This window comes from Ailuropoda melanoleuca, chromosome 7 (genome assembly GCF_002007445.2).
Source record: "Ailuropoda melanoleuca isolate Jingjing chromosome 7, ASM200744v2, whole genome shotgun sequence".
NCBI classification, from domain to species: Eukaryota; Metazoa; Chordata; class Mammalia; order Carnivora; family Ursidae; genus Ailuropoda; species Ailuropoda melanoleuca.
Window position 1 is genome coordinate 78,883,551 of NC_048224.1, and position 24,387 is coordinate 78,907,937.

At 43.1% G+C, this 24,387-nt stretch overlaps 1 protein-coding gene across 3 annotated transcripts in view; it reads right to left on the reverse strand.

Annotated features, from left to right (window-relative positions):
* LHFPL6 (LHFPL tetraspan subfamily member 6) overlaps positions 1 to 23,032 on the reverse strand; it is a 243,427-nt gene extending 220,395 nt beyond the window's left edge. The window contains exons 1-2 of one of the 3 annotated variants that reach the window (XM_034665087.1): positions 22,894 to 23,032; positions 20,814 to 21,383 (exon numbers count right to left, since the gene is read on the reverse strand). In XM_034665087.1, coding sequence (XP_034520978.1) covers positions 20,814 to 21,198 — 385 coding nt within the window. In that variant the 5' untranslated portion in view covers positions 21,199 to 21,383; positions 22,894 to 23,032. Of the gene's footprint in view, positions 1 to 20,813; positions 21,384 to 22,376; positions 22,603 to 22,689; positions 22,828 to 22,893 lie in introns of those variants that run through there. The other 2 variants (XM_011233754.3, XM_034665088.1) reach the window with 2 other exon arrangements.
* Between the last annotated feature and the right edge of the window lie 1,355 nt (positions 23,033 to 24,387).

The following is a 24,387-nucleotide window of genomic DNA, read 5'->3' on the forward strand; positions in this document are numbered from 1 at the left end:
TTCCCCAGTGAGCACAGAGCCCCATAGTGGGGGGGGAGGGGTGTTGGGGACTCGATTCCAGGACCCTGAGATCACGACCTGAGTCAAACCCAAGAGTTAGATGCTTAACCCACTGAGCCACCCAGATGCCCCCCAAAGGTCAATATTTTGGTGATAAGTGACATGCCACAAAGGCATCAACTAAGGGATGGAAGCTGCGAAGGACACTGGTAGCAATCTGGCCTCCCAAAAGTTCAAGTTGGGAGGTGAGGAGGACAGGAGGGACCTCTCTGGTGGGAGTGTGCACCATCCTCTGCGGGTCCAGCTCCCTCTTCCTGGGGGCACACGGTTTGTCCTCCTGGCTCATCTCTGGCCATGGGGCAGCCTGGTGCAGACTACAGGCCGTTCCTCATCTTCAGATATACTTTCAGCAGCCGAAGGGTCATCTGTGCTGACAAGTCTGATTAGAAATCACCAATTTACTTGTACATCTGTGGAGACCGCAGAGGGGCCAGCATTTCCTTCCCATTCAGGTTTATATAGTGTACAAGTAGGCCTGGAGGAGATCTCTCTTCCTTCTGCTTTATTACAATTCAATTTCGCTTGTAAACTAAACCTACCCCAGGGGATTTTTTAAATGGAAAGGTTTCCCTTACCTCTTCCCAGGACGAGGGACTCTCCAGCAATCCCATTTTGAACTTGTCCCTCTGTCTCCAAAGCGACAGAGGAAATAAGCTCATTTTTCACCGTTCTAATTTATAATCATTTTACCAGAGTTCATACAGACTAGATTTGGGGCAGAATTATTTACTAGTGCAACACGGTTGAAGTCAGTAAAATACTAGTGCCGTGGATGAGAACAGATTGCTCAGGCTGGCAGAGTTCCTTGCTCTAAATTTTAGGCTGAGAAAACTGGCACAGGCTGACTTCAAAGATGGTAGATTAAGCATTAGTTCAGATTTGTGCTGTGACAGGTACTAGTATTAAGCACTTGTTCTTCCTATTTCATTAGGAATCAAAGAAGCAAAGCTTTCATACTATTAACCAGAAATGAGAGAATAAAATATATCTAATTCATAGGCAAAAACAAGAAAGATGGGACTTCCAAACTCTGGCTCCTCTCTGCATTAGAGCAGGGCGGCTTCATGGCGCACAGCCTGTGGAACGGCATGGGGCCACACCTGGTTTCAATGTTCTGCTACCGCCATCTTGAAATTCCTACCACCATCTTGAAATTCCCCTTCTGAACCAGAGGCCCCACGTTCTCCTTTTGCACTGGAAATTATATCACCAGTACTGCATGACAGGTGTGAATATTATTAATCTGTCGTCCTTCCCTCCCTACTAAGAGAATAGAATTCATCCATCAGTGGCTATTTGTTGAGACATATTGTGTGCCAAAGACATGAGAAACTCTAATAAGACAGTTATAGTCATTATCCCCATAGAGTTAACAAGATAAAGAAAAAACAGAACTGTGGAAAACAATAACATTTAAATAAGAAAAAATATTTAAATGCTAAACTGACATTTAAAACTTGAACAAAAATTCCACATGGCAGTTTTAAAGGATCTAGTCCTAAATGGACAAATACACCCCACTCTGCTGTTCCTCTTAGTTTTCTGAGGCGCCTTCTCCCTCTCTCCTCCATGCTACACACTGTGTGACAAAAGGCACCCTCTCCAAGCAGAATGTGGTAACACTTGAGGGCCAACCATCGCTCACGGTTTCAGGAAATCATTTTACACATTTGAAAAGTTAGTGTTTTGGAAAGGAACACAAAGTACTTCCCAATACAAGTTCAAGGAAAGAACCTCAATGGGCACACAGTCAAGTGTTCTGCTCGTCTCCAGAAAGCCAAGTCCCACATCCCCCCAAGGCCTACTGTCCCGTTAGGTGTACTCTGATCATCTACCAGACTGGCTGGCAGGGCAGCCCCAATGAACAACACATTATCCACATGAATTGATGGCTTATGGGTTTCCTTCGAACAGCCCCAATATTGACAGCTACATTTGCTAATATTTTAAAATACAAATGTTCAGCAACAGAGAAGCAAGAATGTCCTGGGAGCTGGCCAGATAAAACACGTTCTCCATCAACAGAAATTGAAATAAAGAGAAGCTTTCTTAGTACTGCATTCACCACCTTTAAAATACACAATAGCAGCGGGTCCCCACCCATATCACGGACAGTTTCTCTTTTTCCTTTTCAGGAGAAAAGCAGACAAGTCAGTTTTTATCTAAACTAAATGGCTGAATCAGTCATCATGGAGTGACAAGACAAAAGCATCCTACTAAAGACCGCTGGCAAAAATGCCATAACTCAACATGTCAACATGGAGTAATGGATGTGGACTATCTCACAGTAATATTTTCTATTGCTGGCTATTTTAGTGCTGTCTGCTGGTTTGAATGTAACTAAAATAGGAACAGGTAAAACAAGACCATCTTTTTTTTTTTTTTTTAAGCAGACTCCACGCTTGACTTGAACTCACAACCCTTAGATCAAGACTTGAACTGAGATCAAGAATCAGATGGTTAACTGACTGAGCCACCCAGGCACCCCACAAGATCATCTTTTGAAATTAGCCTAATCAGGAATATTTACATTTAAACAGATCTTTATTTTCAGCATAGGGCTATTGGCATCCAAAACAGAAAATTCCACAGAATCTGTCTTCTGCAATGAGGTGTGAGAGTACTGGACACAAGTAGTGACCTACCCAAAAGAAAGCGGGGGGGGGGGGGGGAAAAAAAGTGTAACATAAAGAATACAGGTCAAACATGTCAAAGACCCCAAATTGAATACCTAGATTTAAAATTGTCCAGAATGATTTTAAGCAAATCATCAGCCAAATGAATGTAAAAAAGGTGATAGGTACAGGGTGTGCTGAGACATGACAGCTGGAGGTCTGGTAACCATACATGGTAGAGAATACCCCCTAGGCCTCCACCAGGAGGGGGAAAAAAAAGGTAAGTTCCAAAGAAGCTCAAGAAAGGCAGGATTCTTTCAAGTTGTACAATCAGAGAAGACTGTATGAAGAAGTCAATATTCCAATCAGGCCTTGAAAGACAGAGATTCTGGGTCTGGGAAAAAGGGGAAAGAAGGCGAAGGAAACAATGTCAGCAAAGGCACAAAAGTGGGGTTATGTCAAAAGTGCACAAGAAACACAATAAAATCCAGTTTGGTCAAAGCAGGACACATAGGAAGGATGTCAGTGAGTGGTAATGTGACAACTGGAGTTTGGGAACACACTGTAGAAGGTCCTTAACCTAAAGGGAACAATCGAGGTATTTAGGGAATGAAGGTCCATGATCACAGCCAAGAGGATAGCTGTGGAGGCCACGTGAGGATGGATGGAAGGAAGGCAGGTGTATAGGAAGGGAGCCCAGAATGACAGACAATCGCCACTGGCACAGGTCCTCTGAGTCATTTGAAATAAAGTGATGGTGTATGATGACACTGAATGAGAACAATATTTAACACCAAATGACTTTGTAAGTGATCACTCAGAGATCACGACTGTGGTAGTAGCATGTTTCAGTTACACATAGTTACGTATGCCATTAACTTTCTCATAGTATATTCAAGACAAAAAAATTTCTCATCATTTTATAGGATTCAGCCTCTGATGTCAAAATAATTTACTGTGTTTGGCATACCCTACTGCCCCATCTCTACCTTCAATTTCAAAATACATTTCATCTTCCTCTTACAATATACTTGGTAGTTTTTAAGGAATTATATACAACCATCAAAGATATTTTCTTTTTAGTTTGCTCAATTCAATTCCCCCAAGGATCAGAAATGAAAACTCCAAAGCCCCTGTATTGAGCTCTAATCTTAGAGAACATCGCTTCAACACACACCTGCAAATATCACTGGCAAGGCTCATTGTATGAAAATATTGTATAAAATAACAATCTAGCTATATAACACAGTACTGAAGCTTGCTGTTGATAGAATGACAATGACATCTTTCCAAGGGAGAGTCAAGTGACCAAAGCCTTGAATTTATAAATTCCTTGAGGTCACAGGCCTGTATTATATTTACTTCTTTGTTTCCCATAGTAGCGATCACAGTTTCCAGAAAAAGATACAGCAGGATTTTAAGACTAAATGAGAAAATGTGTACAAAAGTGTTTTTATATTGTAAAATGTCATATTAAAAGTAGCTGACTTTAATTGACTTGGAACTTCAAAGAACTAATTTTGCTTTCAGTTGGTCTCTGTGGTTATTCAAAAGACATAAAAATATAGACAGCAGTAATAAGGCTACAAATACATGGAGGTGTATCAGAGAAGACAAGGAGGGTTAAAGGAAGAAATGTCACAGAACCTACAGATGATATAAAAAAATATCACCATGATGGAGAGAACCCACAATATGGGGGCATATGCTTTAGAAGAAAGAGGAAGGAAGGAAGGAAGGAAGGAAGGAAGGAAGGAAGGAAGGAAGGAAGGAAGGAAAGAAGGAAGGAAGGAAGGAGAAAGAAAGAAAGAAAGAAAGAAAGAAAGAAAGAAAGAAAGAAAGAAAGAAGAAGAAGAAGGAAGGAAGGGAAAGAGAAAGAAAGAAAGAAGAAAGAAAGAAAGAAAGAAAGAAAGAAAGAAAGAAAGAAAGAAAAAGGAAGAAAGAAAGAAAGAAGAAGAGAGGGAGGGAGGGAAGTATGGAGGAAGTGAGGGAGGGAAGGAGGGAGGGAAAGAAAGAAAGACAAAGAGGGAGAGAGGAAGGGAGGAAGAAAGGAAGGAGGGAAGAAGGGAGGGAACCCTCTAATCCAGTTGTTGAGAATACCTATACAGATATCTATTTCACTTCAAATAATGATCTGTCAAATACAGCCAGTTACAAAGTCTGTTTATGAGGTCCTGAATAATAAGTCACCTATAGGTAAGATTATTGGTTCAAAACTTGATTGGAGAAATGCAATAGGGTACAATAGCAAACTAAACGTAGATGGAAGTATACCAAAGTTCTCACCTTCTAGTTCTTCATAGTTCTTTCTTAATCTGCTTCTACCCATTACTTTATCCCCAATAGCTAGAATATTCCCTAGCACACAGCAGGAGGGAAATATGTGTGTAATGAATGAAGCATATTAGCTTTTTAAGTTAAAGTTAAATTGGAAGTTTTAAATCAAATGAGCTATGAGTAATAGCCATCAGTTACCAAGCATCTACTATATCATGATATTACATGACTTATGCATATTTAAACTCCACAAACTCCAGCTCATTGGGGTTACTATTAGTCTTAGTTGAAGGAACTGGGGCTGGGAGGCAGTAACTTGCCTGGCTCACGAAGCTGATAAGTGGCGGAACCCAACCCTGTCGTCCAGATCCTGTGTTCGCTTGCTTCACACAACATGTGGCCAGAGAATAATGCGAACACGCGAACAGAAGGCAGTACTTGAAGATTTGCTAATACATGAAAAGTACTAACATTTCATTTTACTTAGAGTCTCATAGACATAGTTGTTTCTAGGCTCTGATTGCATGTAAAATTCTGAAGCATCCCATGTGGGGAAAACTGTTGTTATTCTAATCTTATGCTGTAAGTAATGCTACAAAAACAATCTGCCACAATTTACAAGCCTAACAAGCTAAAGAGAGCAAGTCTAGAGAAATAAAAACATTTCCCTCATCCAATATTTCCTACCATCTTAAAATCTCATCAGATTCAGAGTCCCAGATCGGCCCTAACTGGACGGTAAGACGATTATGGTAAAACCACTCCACACAAAGCATAATTGTCTGAAATTACGCTGAAGTCAAATGTACATGAAATGGTGCCACACAGGGAAGAAGAGCTCGCTGCTGTGTAATTTAATGAAACCTACTGAGCACCAAGGGCACAGGCAGCCAAATTGAATTTTAAATGGTGCCTACCAGGACGCTATAATCAGGACAGCCACCAGTGGGTGGATGAGATAAATGAACTGAGTTCCTTCCACCAGGCAATCAAAATAGAATGCCATCTTTATGCATCACGCACACACACGAAGTTAAACTATTCACCTCTGCACCTCGGCTTTTTTTTTTTTTTTTTAACTACATGGTCATTTCTAGACTCTTCCTTCCCCAAGGCACCTCTGGATTAGTGAACATCATGTAAAAATAATTTTTTTTTTCCTACCTTGGTTCTTCTTGTGATTTTTTGTCCTGAAAAATAAAATCTGGTCCTACAAAGTGCAGACTTCTCTGGAATCTCACCAGCACAGCAGCTGCTAAGCAGCCAGCACTGTCCAAGGGCGGCTTTGAATTGATGATTCGGTTAGGCATAGCTAGAAGCCTGCCTTCTAACCGGGACAGCCGCGTGGCAAAAGGAAGGGTCAGGATTTAAAGGCATGCCTTACGAAAAGTAAACGAAGTAATACTCTCTCATAAGTAGGTTTTCAAAGACATATTTTCATGAACCTATATATTTAATCCTGATCGTTCCAGCTGCCCATTGACCTCCCACCTTGAAGTCCCACCAGCACTGAACCACAAACTCTCCAGAACTAAACTCATAACCTTGCCTCACAAAACACGCCTCCTACAGACACCCCACTCTTCATAATGGCAAGCTCTTTCCAAGACGCACAAAGACATGAAAACAGACAGCCCCCCAATCAGGGTCATTCTCACCAACAATAATCAGTTGCCAAATCATGTTGACGATATTTCATCCTATCTTTTACTTCTTATATTTCCTAAAGTCCAGAGCCTCATTGCGTAGATCCCTGAGGCCCACCCATATGAAGTGCAGTCTGGTGAGACTTTATCTTACTGAGGGATGTGGAGGGTAGGGAAATAAGGAAATCGGGGCAGAGCCAAACCTACAAAGTAAGATATGTTAGATCCCGTCAGACTCAAGTCAGTATCCAACACAAGGCCTAGAACCTGTGGCATTCTGCCAAGTAAGAACTTGGTCAATAGCTGCAAAGTTGAACTGGATTAAAAATACACATCCGGTGGCTTTCCAAACAGATGATACCATATTAAGTATCAAGCAGACAGAATTTTCTCATTGCCCATTTTCTCTCAGGCACTTCACTAGGCTCTAGAGATAGTGTGATAAATAAAACAGAGGAGATCCCTGCCCTTGGGGTATTACAACCAATTAGAAAAGACATTATGCACATAATTGTAAAGATTAAGTAATCACAAGTGTACCAAATGCCATGAAGGAAAAGTGTAGACATAACAGATATAGCGACATGGAAAAAAAAAATAATGATTGCATATTGGTACCTTTTTCCACTCATTTTTCATTTCATTCCATTCCTTCGAAGGGTGCACAATTTTAACAGTCGTGCCCCTTAACCAAATACCGAGACACTGGTTCTACTTATGTTCTCAAACAATACACAGAGGAGTTTCACAATGCCTTTTTCTCTTTTCAAAATATACTCATGATTACCTCTACCTTAAAAGGACTGGTGAAAGTGAAAAGAGTCCAGGGGCTTTCCAACCAGCTACCTCTCAACTTAACTCTCCAGTAACCTGTCTTAAATGAACGAAGTTCTCATATAAACAGGTACAGGGATAAACAGCATCTCCCTGAACAAACATCTTCATCTCTCCCTTGGCTTCTGATCTTAAGAGTATCCTGAGTACGGGTTCCTTAGCACGAGTCCTTCAGCCCTCACTCTCCAGCCTCATTCACCTGCCTCCCTTGTGCTTTCTGCCCAGTGTCTCAGAGGCAACCTGCATGCTCACTTCGTGGGCTCCATCCCTGAGGTCTGGTCCCCTCACAGGCATGCTCTCTCCTCCTCTTCCGTGTTTCAGGTCTCAACTCAAACCTGCTGTCCTTCGGAAAGCCTTCCTTGGCACCTCATCGAGATCATGATTGTCTGTGATGTACCTCTTCTTCCTGACATTTAACAAGTTTGTAGCTTTATAGTCATTTTGGAGGAGTATTTGATTAATCTTCATCTCTCTTACTAAAATTCTAGGTAGACAAGAACCATATGTTAGCATATCAGCATTCTGTCTCCAGCTAGAACAGAGCCTGACACATAGCAGTACTTAAAACTCATTTGTTGAATAAATGAGTGAGAAAAGACCACTATATAGTAACTATTTCTTCACGTTGTCTTATCCAGTATGTCTACACTTGTAACCCTTGTAAACACCAGGGTAACTTCCCTTGAGGCTAAAATTGGAATATTCTTCCTCAGAATACTTTTAGGAGAATGAATTCTTACTTAGAAGTGACTATAGAGACTATAAAGGAATTGGCTTTACCTAAGGATTACAATTTTCCATTTAAATTAGGTTATGTAACACCTATGGGTGTTACATATGGGAAAAACAAAACAGAACAAACAAACAGCAACAAAAATGACGTACTACCGTACACCACATCGCAGAAAATAATGACTCCATTGTAGGTCCCTTCTAGACATAAAGAGACCGTGGGAAATCTTATATTCGTATCCAAGACAACTGTGCATATATAGTAGGGAAGGAGAAATAATATGGGAATTGTTACAGGGAGCCCCTGGTGGCTAGGAGTGAGGAAAAGCTTTCCAAGTCTGACCATGAACACTTGCCCTTTCCAGTCCCACGTCCGCTGGAAAGCCACGGTCCTGTAGAGAATCCAGTGTTTCCTGTGTACGTCCAGTCCCATCCAACATCATCGACTGCTATCTGCTGCCCATCCAGAAAGCACATTCGTGGATGGCTGAGAGGATGATCTGGGTAATGTCATCATAAGATAACATGAGGGGCACGTGTTTCAGTGAAACTCTAGACCGGAGAGGTAGAGATCTACATCTTACACTGTGTCTCGCACCAAGAAGCATTCTACAGATGAGGATTAGGTTTAATCACAGAATTATCCTATTTTAGAACTTAAGGGCTATTTTTTTTTAATTCAATATGACCAATATATGAGAATCATAAATTATGCTGGAATGACAAAACTACATTTTGTGTTTTGTGGTCTTCAGAGCAGTTGATTCAGGGCATGTAGACAATAATCACAGATAATATTAACTCATAGAAACAACCAAGGGATGCCTAGTTTCCACTCTTGTTCTGCCTTAATACACAGCTGTAACATGACTAACTAAGCCAGGACAGTAATCTATTAGGTCTCCAAGCCAGAAGATTCATTTACTATAGGTAACTGACAGCAATTTTTGTTATAAACCTGTTAACAGTAACATCCATTTATTTCTTTAAAATAAAAATATAATTGAAATTGTCAACAATTTCTATGAAAATATGATGTATAAAATCAATCTTATATCTACTTACTGTTGATGTATTTACCCATTTGTTATTTCCTGCACTTTGGGGGACAGAAAAGGAAAATGTCTGCTTGTAAGAAGCCAGTGAAGTTCAAAGACACTGACAGCTACTTTGGTTATCATCAAAATGCTCCTGTTCGAAGCCCCCAAATGTGCTGAGCACAGTCAGCAATCCTCATTTATACACAGATGAACGTGCAAACAATTCTGAAGCAGAAATATCCACATTGCACGGCTGTAGAGCAAATTATATCTACATATGGTGGTAACTACAATATTTATTACTTTTTTAAATGTTTTGAAAATGTATAAGAAACTATAGAAATACAAAATTGTTGAGACATCCATTCATTCACTCATCTATTCATCGTAAAACGGGAGCAGCAAAACCTGTTTACCTCTACCTCAGAAATGTCTTCAAACTCTTGTTCTCTGCATTCCAGCACCTTCCGGGAGGCTCTCATCACTTCCGGCTAAGACTACTGTTACAGACTTCTCACTCCCTTTCCTCCCCAAATCAGTCTTACTCCTCACAGCTACTAGATTACAGATGATAGAGTTCCTAAGTCAGTTCTACCCACGACCACTCAAAAGCTTCAGTTTAGTTTAGAATCCTCACCGCGGAGTAGAAGCAAGGACTTCCACAACCTGACTCCATCAGTCCTCCCCACTTTTATTCTCTGTCACATCATACCTGCCCCATTCTTTATAGTACGATGCCGTTCCCCAAACTCACATCAGATCTTCTGACAACTTCTTGGCTTTCAGAACTTGGTATTCCCCCGGCCTGAAGGCCCGGGAGTCTTCTGCCCACCCTCCAGACCCAGCTCAACTAGCACCCCTGCTGTGAAGCCTCTGCAGATCCTTCCAGACTCAAGGTCATTCCCTCCCTCGGCGTTGCCCCTCCAGCATTTTGTTCACAAGTCAATGGACTCGGCGATTCTTGACTAAACATCTGTGATTTTAGTCTCTTCACCACAAATCCCCAAAGTTCACAGTATGACGTGATCGTCCACTTGCCTAAGGTAGGAATTTGAATTATGTATCGTATTTTAGCAAGGGTCCAACAAGGGAAGTAGGATCCATCCTAAGGTATTTCAAACACAGACAATTTAATACAGCACAGGAAATTGGTCACGCAGAGGACGGAGGAGCTAAAAAGCCAAACAGCAGATAAAGAGGTGACCCAGAAACTGGCGACAGCAGGAAGCTGCTGCCATCCGTTTGACTGGAGTGATATTGGGAGAAGACGGCATTACCAGGGGCTGGAAGAACTGGACTGGGGTAGGATCATCACAGTGGCTTCCTGGTGGAAGCAGGGGCCGCGGAAGGTAGGGCATTCCAGGAAAAGAGACAACTGCTGCCAAAGGTACTACCCAAGGAACAGCTAGAGAGGGAGAAACGCCCTGGCTTCTCCCTGCTCCCCGTCTTCCAAAAGGGCCTCCCATTGGCTGAAGAGACCCAAATGCCAGGTGCCAAAGCCTCTGGGAAATACAGACTCCTGCATCAGAGAGCCAAAGCAGGAGGAGGGTAGGATGGAAAATAACTGGCAAGCACCTCGCTTGGCTGCTGAGTGAGCCTCACCAGCCAGTCGCTGTATTCAACAAAACGTGGATGTGTGCGGAGGGATCGCGAGTCCTTTAGATGGCAATTATACCTTACATACTGGTTTCCTCCATAAGACTGTGAGCTCCTCAGTTCCTCAAAAAATTAAAAATAGAAATACCATATGACCCAGTAATTCCACTGCTGGGTATTTACCCAAAGAAAACAAGAACACTAGTTTGAAAAGATCTATGCACCCCTAAGTTTGCTGCGGCATCATTTACAATAGCCAAGATGTGGAAGCAGCCCAAGTGCCCACTGATAGAGGACTAGATAAGGAAGAGGTGGCAAATATATACAATGGCATATTACTGAGCCATAAGAAAGAACGAAATCTTGCCATTTGTGACAACATGGACAGACCTAAGGGGCATTATGCTAAGTGAAATAATTCAGACAGAGAAAGACAAATATTAATTTCACTTACACATGTAATGTAAAAAAACAAACAAGCCAAAAAAAGGAAAAAACAAACCAGACTCATAAATAGAGAGAACAAACTGGTGGTTGCCAGAAGGGAGGTGGGTAGGGAGAGGTGAAACAGATAAAAAAAAGATTAAGAAATACAAACTTTCAGTTATAAAATAAATAAGTCAAGAGGAAGAAAAGGACAGCACAGGGAATACAGTCAATAATATTGTAATAGCGTTGTTTGGGGACAGATGATAACTACACTTATTGTGGTGAGCACCGAGTAATATACAGAACTGTCGAATCACTACATTGTACGCTTAAAATTAATGCACCTTTGTATGTTAATTATACTTCAATTGAAAAGACTATTAAAAAAAAGACTGTGGGCTCCTTAATAGCAGGGACCTTATCTCAATTTGTATCCCAACAGCTAGCAAATTATTTGGCGTATAATAGGCACTCAATACTGTTAAATGCCCATAAACACTAATCCCCTGGATTTACAATGTATTTTAACTCAGCATTTCCCAAAGCTTATTCTGTTGCCTATTAATTCAAAGAGATCTTATTGCCTATTACAGGTAAGTAGGACTCTGCCTTTCCCAAATAAGTTTGTGAAACACAGTATTAAGCAGATAGTATTTTAGTCCACTGGGGCTGCAATAACAAAATATCACAGATCAAATGGCTTATAAACACCAAAAATTTATTTCCCACATTTGTGGAAGTTGGAAGTCCAAGATTAAGGTGCCAGCGTGGCTGGACGGGGGCCCTCTTTTTATTGTATCCTCGAGAGGCAGAAGGAGCAGGGAAGCTGTCTGACTTCTGTTGCGGTGGCACTAATCTCATTCATGAGGCCTCCACCTCATGACCTCATCACCTCCCAGAGGCCCCACCTCTTACTACCAACACCTTGGAAATCAGGACCTCAACAAATGCACCGGGGATGGGGGAGGACAACATTTTCAGACCACAGCAGCTGGCTTCTTTATTGCAGAAAATAAACAGAGCTCACTCAGGGCTTTTAAAGCATGCTTGAAGTCAGGGTTGTATGCTGCGGCATCATTTCGACGCAGATGATCACAGAACACTTTTTTCCCAAAGGACTAACATTCTGCAGGGGCATCATAAGGAGACACTGCTTTAAATGTCTTCATATTCGTGGCATTATTTTACTTCATTTCTGAAATATTTCGGTGAGGTAGGAAAGAACAAGGTCACGCCTTACAGATAAAAATGTTGCTGATAAATAATTAAAACTAAATAATACATCAAGAATTAACCGAACATATAAGATGGCATTTGCTATTCTAGTCCCTGTTGGGCTAGAAGAAAATTATAAATCGTAGTTCCTGCTCTATTTGAAGACATAAGACATACAAGAAACACAGAGAACCATAAAATGGAACTTTCTTTTTATCCAACAATATTTCTATATAAGTTTCAGTACATCAAAGTAGCGGGTATTGCCTGGTTATTGGAGGTATGAGACACATGAAAGGTAAATTATTTACTAGAGTTATAAGCAGGTCAGTTCTGGAGTTTATATTACCTCTGAGCTTCATGAACTGTAAAAGCAAAACAACAGCCGGTATGACATCTACCATGTAAAGAAGATAACAAGATCCTCGTTATTAGTTCGCAGTATCAATGCACCAGAACTAGAACAATGTTGAATCCAACCTCGTGATCTTCTCAAAATAACCCTTCAGAAGTCCCTGGGAAATCCCTAGACTCCTTCCCAGTGATCTACCTAGATCTTTGTTTCTATCACAAACATTTTAATGATGAAGATTGACAATGCCAAACATTATCCTTCATTTCTATAGAAAGATGGAAGGTCCTTGGTTTTGTTATCTAAGAAGTGTGTCCTCTGGAATTAACATTATCTTTAGCCCTAACAATGGGGTACTTACACTAGAAAACTCAGCCAGCATGTAGTAATGAAAGATAACATTCTTCTGTTTAACAATTGTTAAAAGACTTTGGTTGATTGTTTTGGGATCCTCTCCTAATGGTCTCTCTATTGCATATTACATCATTAACATTAACCTACAATGCATTTTTAAAAGATTTTATGTATTTATTTATTTGAGAGAGAGAAAGTGAGCGAGAGAGGAGAGAGAGAGAGAGAGAGAGAGAGAGAGAGAGAGAGAAAGCACATGCGCAAGCCGGAGGTGGGGGCGGACAGAGGGAGAGGGAGAAGCAGATTCCCTGCTGAGCAGAGCAGGGAGACCAATACCGGGCTCGATCCCAGGACCCTCGGATCCTGACCTGAGCCAAAGGCACACACTTAACTGACTGAGCCACCCAGGCACCCCTGTAATGCATTTTTTTGAGAACGGCAAAAAGTTGCTAGATCTTGTTACTACAAGTGGTTTTATCGTACTACAAGCATAAAAATGGAGGACCAAGGAACAATAAAAAATATTTACCTATGTTAAGAGACATATTATCCACTATGGTCAGATATTCCGAATTCTACATATGCTACAAGGTGAAATTTCAATTAACACTTTACTATGGGCGATAGCATTCACAGCACAAACAATAACTAATGCGATAACTTTGGGTGTCACTCTCTAAAGTTCAGTGTTCTCAGCTGTGAAAAAGAATAAATTGCCTGCCTCAATGACAACAGAATACGTTCTGTAGATGACTGGTCCCTTCAGGGCGCTGGGCCTAAATAAATTAGTTGAACACTTAATACTATATCCTCCCCGTTCCTCCCGGGAGATTGGTAATAGACAACATACTGAATGTTCTGTGAGTTTTGCTGCAATTAAATGGATTAACTTTCCATAAACAAATGCTTCTCAGATCTGTTTGTTCCTGTTTCCTTTCCCTCACTGGTACACCCAGGAATCAGTGTTCCTCAGAATACACTGAGGGTTATATCTTAAGAAAAAAAAGATGAACTTTAATGACATCTGTGAATAAGTTTTGAACCTGATGCCAATATTCCTTCTGACTACAACCAGCACACACCGTAAGACACTCTGGCCGAGCTGGAGGTAGCTGGAGAGATCAAGTACTCACAGGGCACCGATGATGACTGTGTCCTCAGACACTCTGGCCGAGCTGGAGGTAGCTGGAGAGATCAAGTACTCACAGGGCACCGATGATGACTGTGTCCTCAGTGCAAACTCTATGCATCTCGTGATATCACGGGGGATGATGTAAAGCTCTCCAGAGTGTGTGTTTTGAGTTGGTTTTATTTTTTTAATAGATATGGTGATGAATCATGTTCCTCAGTTGACTTTCTTTGTGAATGACAACACGTTTTTATCTGACCGTGAACCAAGGCGCGATCTCTGTGTTAGAGAGGCTAACCCACCCGTGCTAACCCTGACAAACCTCCGTGGTGTCTGGTACGGCTATGCTTGGTGGTAACGAAGGGAAGTAAGCTAAAAATCAAATGACTCTCTTGGAAAGGCTCCACTCTGCATAAAGTAAATGAAGATTCAGACTCTGTCGAAAACATCCATCTCAATAATTCTAGGTTAAAAGTCTGGCCTAGCTGCTCACATGATAGGCCCAGGTGCAATGGATAACTCTTTCTTCCACCATGTTAGCCAATTATTATCATTAGCATCTTTTTTCACAAATACACACTTAGGAAGTAAAAAACCTATAATTCAAAATAGGTAAAAACGGAGTACCCTTGGCAGTAAAGAAACCAGAGAGCCCAGCACGAGCTCCCAGAACGTAAACCAGCAACAACGCACTCTGCGGCTGAAGGATGCAAACACAGCACAGGAAATGGTAGCAGGTTTATAATTTGCAGGTGGAGTCACAAATCAAAACAGTCTTTATCGAAGCACAGTGTGGAAAAGATTTTGAGCTTCTGCTCTCTGAGCGTACACAGGGCGGACTGTCCACCAGTAACACCCCAAATCTCTAAGATCAGGGAGAACACAGCTATAAACTGGTCTGTTCCTACATGAGCTGTGATGTTTTGCTGCTTATATCATACTATCCCCAAAATAACTACGGATAGAAAGAGATTGATAATCCATACTTCGCTTAGTGGTGGACGTAAGTCTAGGTCCCAATACTGGTATCCTATGAGGTTTGAAATGAACAAAATTGGTTCCGGTTTCCCAAAATGTGGCCTGGGGACCATCTGTGTTCTAGAATTTCTGGGGAGCCTGTTAAAAGGGCTTCGCCTGGGTCCCACCCAGAGCTGCTGATGAATCAGACTCTCTGGGACAGAGCTGGACTCTCCCCGAGAAATAAACTCCTAGGACACTTTAAGGCCCACTAGCGAATTAAAAGAATATTGTACTGAATTTTGATGTCAATGATTGACATGGAGAGCTTGAAAGCTTCCTAGGAAAGTTTGAAAACCAGGAAAAACTTTCCAAAGAAAGCCTTAGAAGTGTAAGCTCTTCGGCTTCTCCCTCTCCCTCTGCCCCTTCCCACACTCATGCTCTCTCTTGCTCTCGCTCTCTCTCAAATAAACAAATAAAATCTTAAAAAAAAAAAAAAGGAGAAGAAAACTGGTGACCATGGCTATTTGCAAATGTAATTTTAAAACATTAAATACAAACATATAAAATTCGGTGTGCTAGGTTTTATAAAAGATCAGCGAATTCATTGACATCCCTGCCTTTGAGGAGTCCAGAGCCCAGAGTGGATGGTACCTGAGGCATCTGTTGTCGGGTGTCCACACCTGTTGCTTCCTCTAGCCCCTTCCTGGCTGCCAGGGCCCGGCTCTCGCTGCCACACCACCTAGATTCCAACCGCAGCCTGGTCCTCTCGATAAGCAATGTATGTGGGACATATGACGGTGAGGAAAGGAGGGGTCTGCGGCCCTAGAAAGTACCACCCTTCAGCAAGAGTGCATCGTCTTTTTCCCTAGAGACGTCTAAGATCAGGAGACCCTTTGCTTGGTCAGAGCCAACTGAAGTCCATCTCGTCTACCAGCAGAAGCTCTGACTGGCCAGTTCCTGAGTGGGTGTCCTCCTGGCCTAGTCATTCTGCTTTTGCAAGAAACACTTGGCGTTTACGGAATTGGACAAGGGCTGTCTTCGCCCATCTCTCTGGTCTGCAATATGGCCTTCATGTCTTTCAGTGAGCGATTCGTGACTGAAAATCCACTGCATGAAAAGTACAGAGGGTGTACGAAGGTCTTATTTTGAGTTCTCCATCTATAAGATCTTGTTTCTGTCATAGGGCAATGGTAAATATATATATGTCTATATCATGTAATGTACGTATTACACTTATAACATGTATATAATATATATTAAAAGAAAGAACTTGAGGAAAATGATTTTCTGTGACAAAAACAGGGAGAGAAGGAACAAGGATGTTCTCAGCCAATATGACGCTACGGACGTGGTATCTTTCCACAGCCCAATTACAGAAGTTTATATCAGATTATAACACAACTAAACATTAACTTTTGAAAGTAAACCATCTCCCAGAAGTCACGTGTTTCTAAAATACGAAATGGTTAACTTAGAACAGGGTTCTCAAGCTGGGGGCTCAGAACCAGCATCATCTGGAAACTTGTTAGAAATGCAAAGTATCAGGCCCCTCCCCAAACCTACGGAATCAGAAGTTCCTGGGTGGGCCCCAGCAATCCGTGTTTTAAAAGCCCTGGGTGATCCTTTACCATGTTCCCGCATGGTAAAGTTTGAGAACCACAGGCTCCGAACTGAAGACAATTCACCTGGGCTTTACCTTGTTGGTTAGAGGGGAGCTGAATGCAGCAGGAGTGCAGGAGGGAGCAATGCACAAGGTGTAGCTTCAAGAGGAGCAGAAAGACCCCTGCCTGCTCCCCCAGCTTGCCTCAGAAGTCTTTGGATTTCTTAAAATCAGACCAACTTCCTTCCATTCAGCACGGTCGCTAAAAAGCCACTATGCCCATTAAAATGCCAACACTCCTCATTTATCCTATTCCTTAGCTGTCACTCGACAGATGTCAGAAAGAAAGGAAAGCACAAGGTGGCATATTATCTGATAAGTCAGGTTTAAAGGGGAGCGAGGGAAGGAGAGTGGCAAGCCCCCATCCTAAAGGGATGACAGACAGGTCCAGGTGGGACCCTACCGCGAAGGGACTCTGGAAAGGCATTGATGCTTTCAGCACACAGAACAGGGGATGCTCAAAGAAACACTCTGTCATCATTACTGTCTTCAGCAGCACTTAACTATCAATTAGTTGAGAAGCGGTCTCCCCTGGCTTCTTAGAACAGAACCCCTTCCGAACTGGAAAGGTCACTGTTTGCTACTGATGAGCACTCTTTACCCATTTTATACATATACGTGATACATATTCAAGCTACACGTGGAAGCATATAAATCTGGGACTCCCTCCCATGTCCCTTCATTAAAGCAGCAGCAGTTGTTTCTTGGGACGAAATTGACACACTCAGATCCTGACATTCACAAGCACCAGTTATAGAACTTACAGGCAGACCTGATCTGTCTTCACAATGCTGTCCCGTGTTTTATTTACAGAGCACGCAAATAAGGCATTTCCCCAACACATGCATGGAAAGTGTGATATTAAGGTTTAAAAATGTTGTGGAAGGACTTCATGACTACAGCAGTACTTGAAAGCACGTAATTTTATATTCAACAAACAAACCCAACACGAAAACCTGTTTTCTCCTAGCACCACCACCATCCGATATGCACGGACCCATTTTTATTATACACTCAATATTTCCGAGGCTCTCTGCATGCCATTTAAAAACTCAACTGAGGGTAAAACTCAACCAAGGTCAGTTTTCAAAAATTCTGACAGAAACATGACTTAAAACATAGGATGGAGATGTGGCAATGAAAGTTTCTGTACGAGGTGCCCCAAGAAGAGCACAAGTCACTGATTCCTTGAAGTCCTCCACTACGGGGAGCAAATGTCATATGCAACAGTCCTGTCTTGCCTTGCTCTGCCAGTTGACAGGTGACATTTTAACCTCTAACCAACCATAGCGAGACAATTCAAAATTAAGGCTGACACTTTGTCCTTTAACTAGTTCCAAAGTACTGCAGGGGCTTTACTGCCTGATGTTACACCATATGTGCAAACTCCAGGCACAGCAGGCAGGGGTTAGCAGCACGCCTCTGTACTTTGCCATTCTCCTGCTTCCTGTTGTTTTTGGAGCAACCCTAACTTTAGCTAAACATAACCCTTCTGGGTGAATCATTTTTAGTAAGAGAATCCGCCTTATAGCAGAGTACGCTGTATGTTGACTATATTTCTGAAGCATGGCCACCTATGGAACTCCTAGAACTCGCTGGCTTGGTATTTTGCAGTCTTTATGAAAGCTGCCCATTTTATGAAAAATTTCATAAAATAAATGACCACTTAAGTTTTTATGCATAAAACCCCAAACAATTATGGAATGAATAACGGGAAGAATTCTTTTGGAAGTTTTTTTTTTTTTCTTTTCCAACTCATCTACCATTAAGCAATAGTGACAAGTGGCAGATTTTTCAAAACCTTTTCCATAACTCGAGTTATTTTTTCATTCTAAATTTACTCTCAATCTTGAGTAATGGGATGTATTTACTTACTTGTGCCCTCAAGAGGTTCAAATCAGAAAAAGCTCTTTTAGGCTTTATGTTCATAATTATTTTTTGCCAGGTAGGAGAAATATATATGAGAAAGGAGAGAATATCAACTGCTAGTAATAAACTATATCCTTAGCTCAATGTCAGTGACTCTTGCCAAGCAGAGTTCATGAAAAGCATGTACAAAGGGGGGAAAAGGTCCTTTTAAAAATATACATAACTTCCCCAGTGATCTTTCCCCTTGAGTTTTCTGTAAAATAGAACATTTAGCTCTATATCATTCCAAAAAATCTATACATGGTTTAGAGAGGGAAGCATAAATCTCACGGGTCTCAGATTCACTTCCTGTTGCCTTCCTTCATTATACATTTAAAGATAATCAATAAAAACTGATTTCTCTTTGTAAGCATTTTCCTGTTCCGCCAGAAATAATAGCAGTCCCTACCCTAAAATGAAGGAAAAATGGAAAGTAATATGTACCATAAGAGGAGAAAAAGAAACTGCCTAAGCATTTTTCCTGAGCCAAATGAAACACAAATAGCAAATCAAGTTTATTCTTAAAGAAAAACAAATTTTAAATACTCCTGGCATTAATTCTATTTCTGAAATCTGTGGTATCAAAAAGTTTTCAAATTCTGGATTTATATCTCAGCTTTCAACAACCTCTTTGTGTTTTCTAATCTTTTTACTATATTTCTATATGAATATATATATTCACATATACACACACACATATATATATATCATACACATGACTTTAGCTCGATGTGGAACATGAAGCACCAAAGAAAGGACAGCTAAGTCCCCCAAGCTGCCTCCTAGGGCAGAGTGGGATGCAGAACTTCAGGGAAAAACACAGATGAGAACCACATTACATCCAGTAAAGGAATAAAGAACTGTAAGCAACTCTTGTCATTTGTTTTAAAACACAAACCATATTCAAAATGTTACTTGAAAGTGTTCTATTAAATAACCCATAATCATCTGTTGGGGTTTCTCCAACATACAGTCTATCTGAGAGCTATCCATTTTAATTTATTTTTTCTTCTTCTGGATTCTTCTTCTGGATTCTTCACTAAAGACTGTAAGAAAACCTCACATGGAAGAGGAACAGACCTTTACTTTGTAATGAAGTTACAGATGCATTTTATACGTTTTCCTGGCTTCCTATGCCCCTTCATTCTGTACTATCTACAGGTTGTCATATTTGATCAGGATGGACTATAAATCAGACAAGTTCAGCCCGTCAGTTTGAAGAATGGAGGTGTAAAGCGCAGTGGAAAATATATAAAGTATAATTAAAACCATATGACCAGAGATATTGAAGTAATACTTGTTGGAGGAAATCCAAGTAAAAATCAAACCTTTTGTGGTGTTAGTGAGACTCTCCAGTCCATTTGGGACAAGCACACAGTACTTGCTTTTTTTTTTTTCCTCACAGCAAAAGCATCCAGGAAAGTTAAATCCTAACAAGGTAATTCAGCCTGTAGCTGTGTTTGTAGCAGAATGAAATCCATAGTTGTTCATGTAAAACAGATCTCTCATTTAAAACAGTAATCATTTATTTAGAAATATAGTTTACGATTGGGCGAAGGTCAATTTTATACCCGCCAAAGAGTATTAAAGTCTTAAAAGAGCAATGTTGACTCAAAAACCTTTTCTACTTTTCATCTCTGAGGACCTGAAGATGCCAGTAAGACACAGATGATCTAATTGCTTACTGTTGAACAAGAAGAAGAGAAGGTTCTAAAATCTAAGCCATTTCCCCTACTACATTATAAACAATCTCGATGTGACCGCCTCATATAGGCTGTACTTAGCAGGCCAATGACATACAGAAATTAAGATCTCTTAAAGTTGTAAAGCAATTCTGGTAAAAACAACAACAACTTTGACTTGGGCAGTCTATCACCAAAGCCACCCCATGTCTATTTCTCCAGAGCATTCCAAGCACCAATTATAAGGATCTCAGCAGATGACCAGAACATAACTTTCGATATTGCTTTGGATTCCAGGAAACGAGTCAAACTGAACAAGTCACTTACCCCCCAGAAACTGAATTCCTCCAGCCACTCTTCCCACCGTCCTGGAGATGAGCTCGGACACGCAACAACCCATGAGGGCGGTGAGAGCCACCAGCAGGAGGAGGCCACAGCCCAGGCCCGTCACGATGGTACAGATCCTCCATTCCACACTGGGGATGCCCTGGAAGGAGGCGTAGCGCCCACATTCCTCCACCATCACCATCATCTGCCGGCTCTCATCATGCACCGGATAGGAGCATCTCCGGAAAGTACCAAAGGACACGGACGTGCCCAGCTGTGATCCCCAGAGCCAGTAAGGCATGAAGAACCCCACACAGGAAGTGGCAGCACAAAGAAAGGAGAGCAAAGCCCAGATCATCCCGGTACAAGTCAGGCTGGATGCCATCTTTCAGCAGGGCGATGGGGCCCCAAAGTAACTGTTCTGGGACTGCAGGAGCGAGGGAAGGAGTGAAACCACCAGGAAATGGCAGGCAGTCCACAGTTCCGCAATGGGGGGTGTCTAGCAACAGAAAGGATCTTCAGTCTTCCTGGCCATCAACTTCCCGTCCTCTGTAGTAAGGACGATGGTCCCTGGCAAAACAATAATAAACGTTAGAAGTTCAATGTTTTTAGAGAAGCGATAACACCAGTTCAGCCGGGCTGCAACTCTTAATGAATCAACATTCAAACCTGGCCCAACACTTCAACAGTGAGAAGAACTAATTCTCTCTAGAAACTTCTCTACAATTCAAGTTTTGTCCAACCAGCTCAAAGCTTTTTCATGTCTTTATCTCCCATAAGTGCTCCCGAATTAACTCTGACAGCTATTTACTTAAAGAAATGCATGGCTTCTATTTGCCAACTCACTGAATTCATTTCACATGCTTGCAGTAAAAGTAATGTAGCATTTTTACTGGCAGTAAACATGATTCCAAATATTAAAATAAAGTGAACCATACCATGGTTTGTTTATTTGGCTTGCAAATTCATGCTCATAATTTGTAGCAACTTTTCCGTGTCCCTTTAGGTGCATTAACTCTGCATGAGCCCAAACAAAATAACTGGGGTAATTTTCACCGTGGCAGAGCATCATAAATTCAACAAACACTACAGACGGTCTAGGCACATAGACTGGATGGAACTGTTAGGTACTCCCTGTACTCGTTCAGCAGTATTTGTGAATTCAGTCTTTACTACCTTCTTTCTCCTAGTGGAAATGAAGGAGAAAGCATGTGTATGACTTCCTTCGGATTCACTGGTTCCAATAAAATTGTTAGGACTATCTCTCCCGCTGAACGATTGTCGTGTCTAATCTGAAAAGTAATCCACACTGGCCAGTACTCCACATGGAACCCCAGTCACTCAAACAGTTCAACTGCGCATTGACTTCCACCCCTCCCTTCCTTTCAAAAGGAGTTCTTGAACCATTTCCCACACTTTCCGTGAAGAAATGAATACAGGAGCAGAGCCCATGCACCCTACAGTTCCAAATCCCAGAACCTGTAACTCCAGCTTCTCAACGTCCCCGGCAAATTCCCTCTCCCTAGCCTCTCCCTTTACCCAACCCCCCAACCTCACCCCTACCGTTTCCTCTCCACCGGCCGCCCCATTTCCAGTCCAGTGTGTCACTCCAGGGGAGCTTCAACTATTTTTTTAAAATAAATCTTGTCAACTGCGGTCAGCGTTAGCCGCTGAACTTGGTCTGTCTGAGCCATGAGTCTGGGGGAGACCGGCTGCGGGGGCGGCCTGGTGGGGGAGGAAGGCCCTCATCTCAGCTAGAGAACGGCGCCCCGAGGTGAGGCCAAGCCCATAGTCGGCCCCTCGCAATGCCCCCACCCTGGACGACACCCTGTGATCCCTGAGCCCCGAAAGGGGAGAGGGGCATTTTCCAGCCTACCCGCGCGGAGGGAGGGGAAAGCACGGGAAGGCAGCACCCCCCGGAGGCAGCCGCCGACAGCGAACGCGGCGGCAGAGAGAGCCGACCGCGCAGCCGGGCTCAGGAAGTCCGGAGCCCGGGGCAGCCCGACTCCGGCGGCGGGGGAGCAGCGGGCGCGGGGCGAGAGCGGAGCCCGCGGCGCCGGGCGGCCAGCGCTCTACTCACACGGCTGGCGGCCGGCGGCCGGGACGCGCACACAACTTGCTGTCTTCCGCGGGCGGAACATCCACGGCGCGGAAGAGCGTCCTTCCTCCTCGCCGCTGTCCCTAACAGCCCGGGCCCGCCTCGGGGCGGAGAGCGGCGTCCGGCCGGAGGCGGAGGGTCTCCCGAAGGCCGGGCTGCGCCGCCACCCGCTGAGCCCCGGCTGCTCGCGCTCTCCGGCGGCGGCTCGGGAGGAGAGCGGTGGCCACGCGCGGGGCGCCCGGGCTCGCACGCAGAGGAACAGAGCTCCCTTTGGCAGGCGAGGCACGCACCGCCTCCTCCCCTCGGCGGCCCGGCCCTCCTCTTTCTCCTGTCCCCTCCCCTCGCGCCCGGGGACCCACGGCCCGCGGAACGGGGACGCGGCGCGGCCGACCCGGACTCGGGAGTCCCCGCCCGCCCCGGGGGCAGCTCTGGCGGCTCTCCCAGCCCGAGCCCGAGCTCCCCCCTCCTGCCCTCCCCTCGGGGCGACTCCCGCCGTGGCGAGGGCGGGGAGGCACGCAGACCGAGAAGTAGGGGAGAAAGTTGCCTGTCCTCTCGGTGCTCGCGAGGGGCCGCGGAAGACCAGACACGTTCCCTGGTTGCCTTTCTGGGTCTGGGGTTTGCGGTTTAGGCGCCCGTCTTCTACCGGAGGTGTAGATGAAAAGGAGGGCCTTAAAACTGGCTAAAGTGACCCTTTGGAGCTCTGAGGAGATCCTTGGGATGTGGTCACTGTGGACGGAGTGAGAAAAGCCCATGTGGACTGAGAGAGAAGAGCGGGAAGCCTAAGGCTCAGGGATTCTGCCTGGCAAGCGTCTTTCCAGACATGCCCGGAGAAGGCAGGGGGAGGCTTTTAGAGAGCGAGCCTCTCCCAAGAGATACCCTTTCTGGGAACCTCTTTCAAGCCATTGTATTCTCTCTCTCTCTCTCTCTCTCTCTCTCTCTCTCTCTCTGTCTTTCCCTCTCCTCCCTTCTCCCCCTCCTTCCCTTCCATCTCTTCATCCAATCACTCTTGTAATCAATACCACCATTAGATTTCTTTTTTTGCTTGTCATTAGCGCTCACCCCTTTGGAAGCTGAGTGCTACTTTGAGTAGAGGACTGTGGGAGTCTCTGCTGGAGACAGTATTTTAAGAATCCCGCCATCTGGGAATAGCGGTATGTGAAGCAGATACTTCCCAGATAGTCTGTGAAGTGCTTTTTCAAAGTAGTTAGAAGTAATAAATGGGTAGGTATATATAATATTTCATAGGAAATTTTCAAATTGCATCATTTTAGTTAGCCATAATGGTGTATACATTCTTCCCACAACTACAGCGGGAGATATGTGTTCTCTCATTATCATAGTGAAAGGATTTGAGTAATCGCTTCCAACCCTTTTGAGGTCATATGGAACTTTTTCAGAATATGGTGAGACTGATAAGCCTCTCTGAAAAAAAAAATACACATACATATTTAGCTTTATCATAGTGGTTCTCAAGGG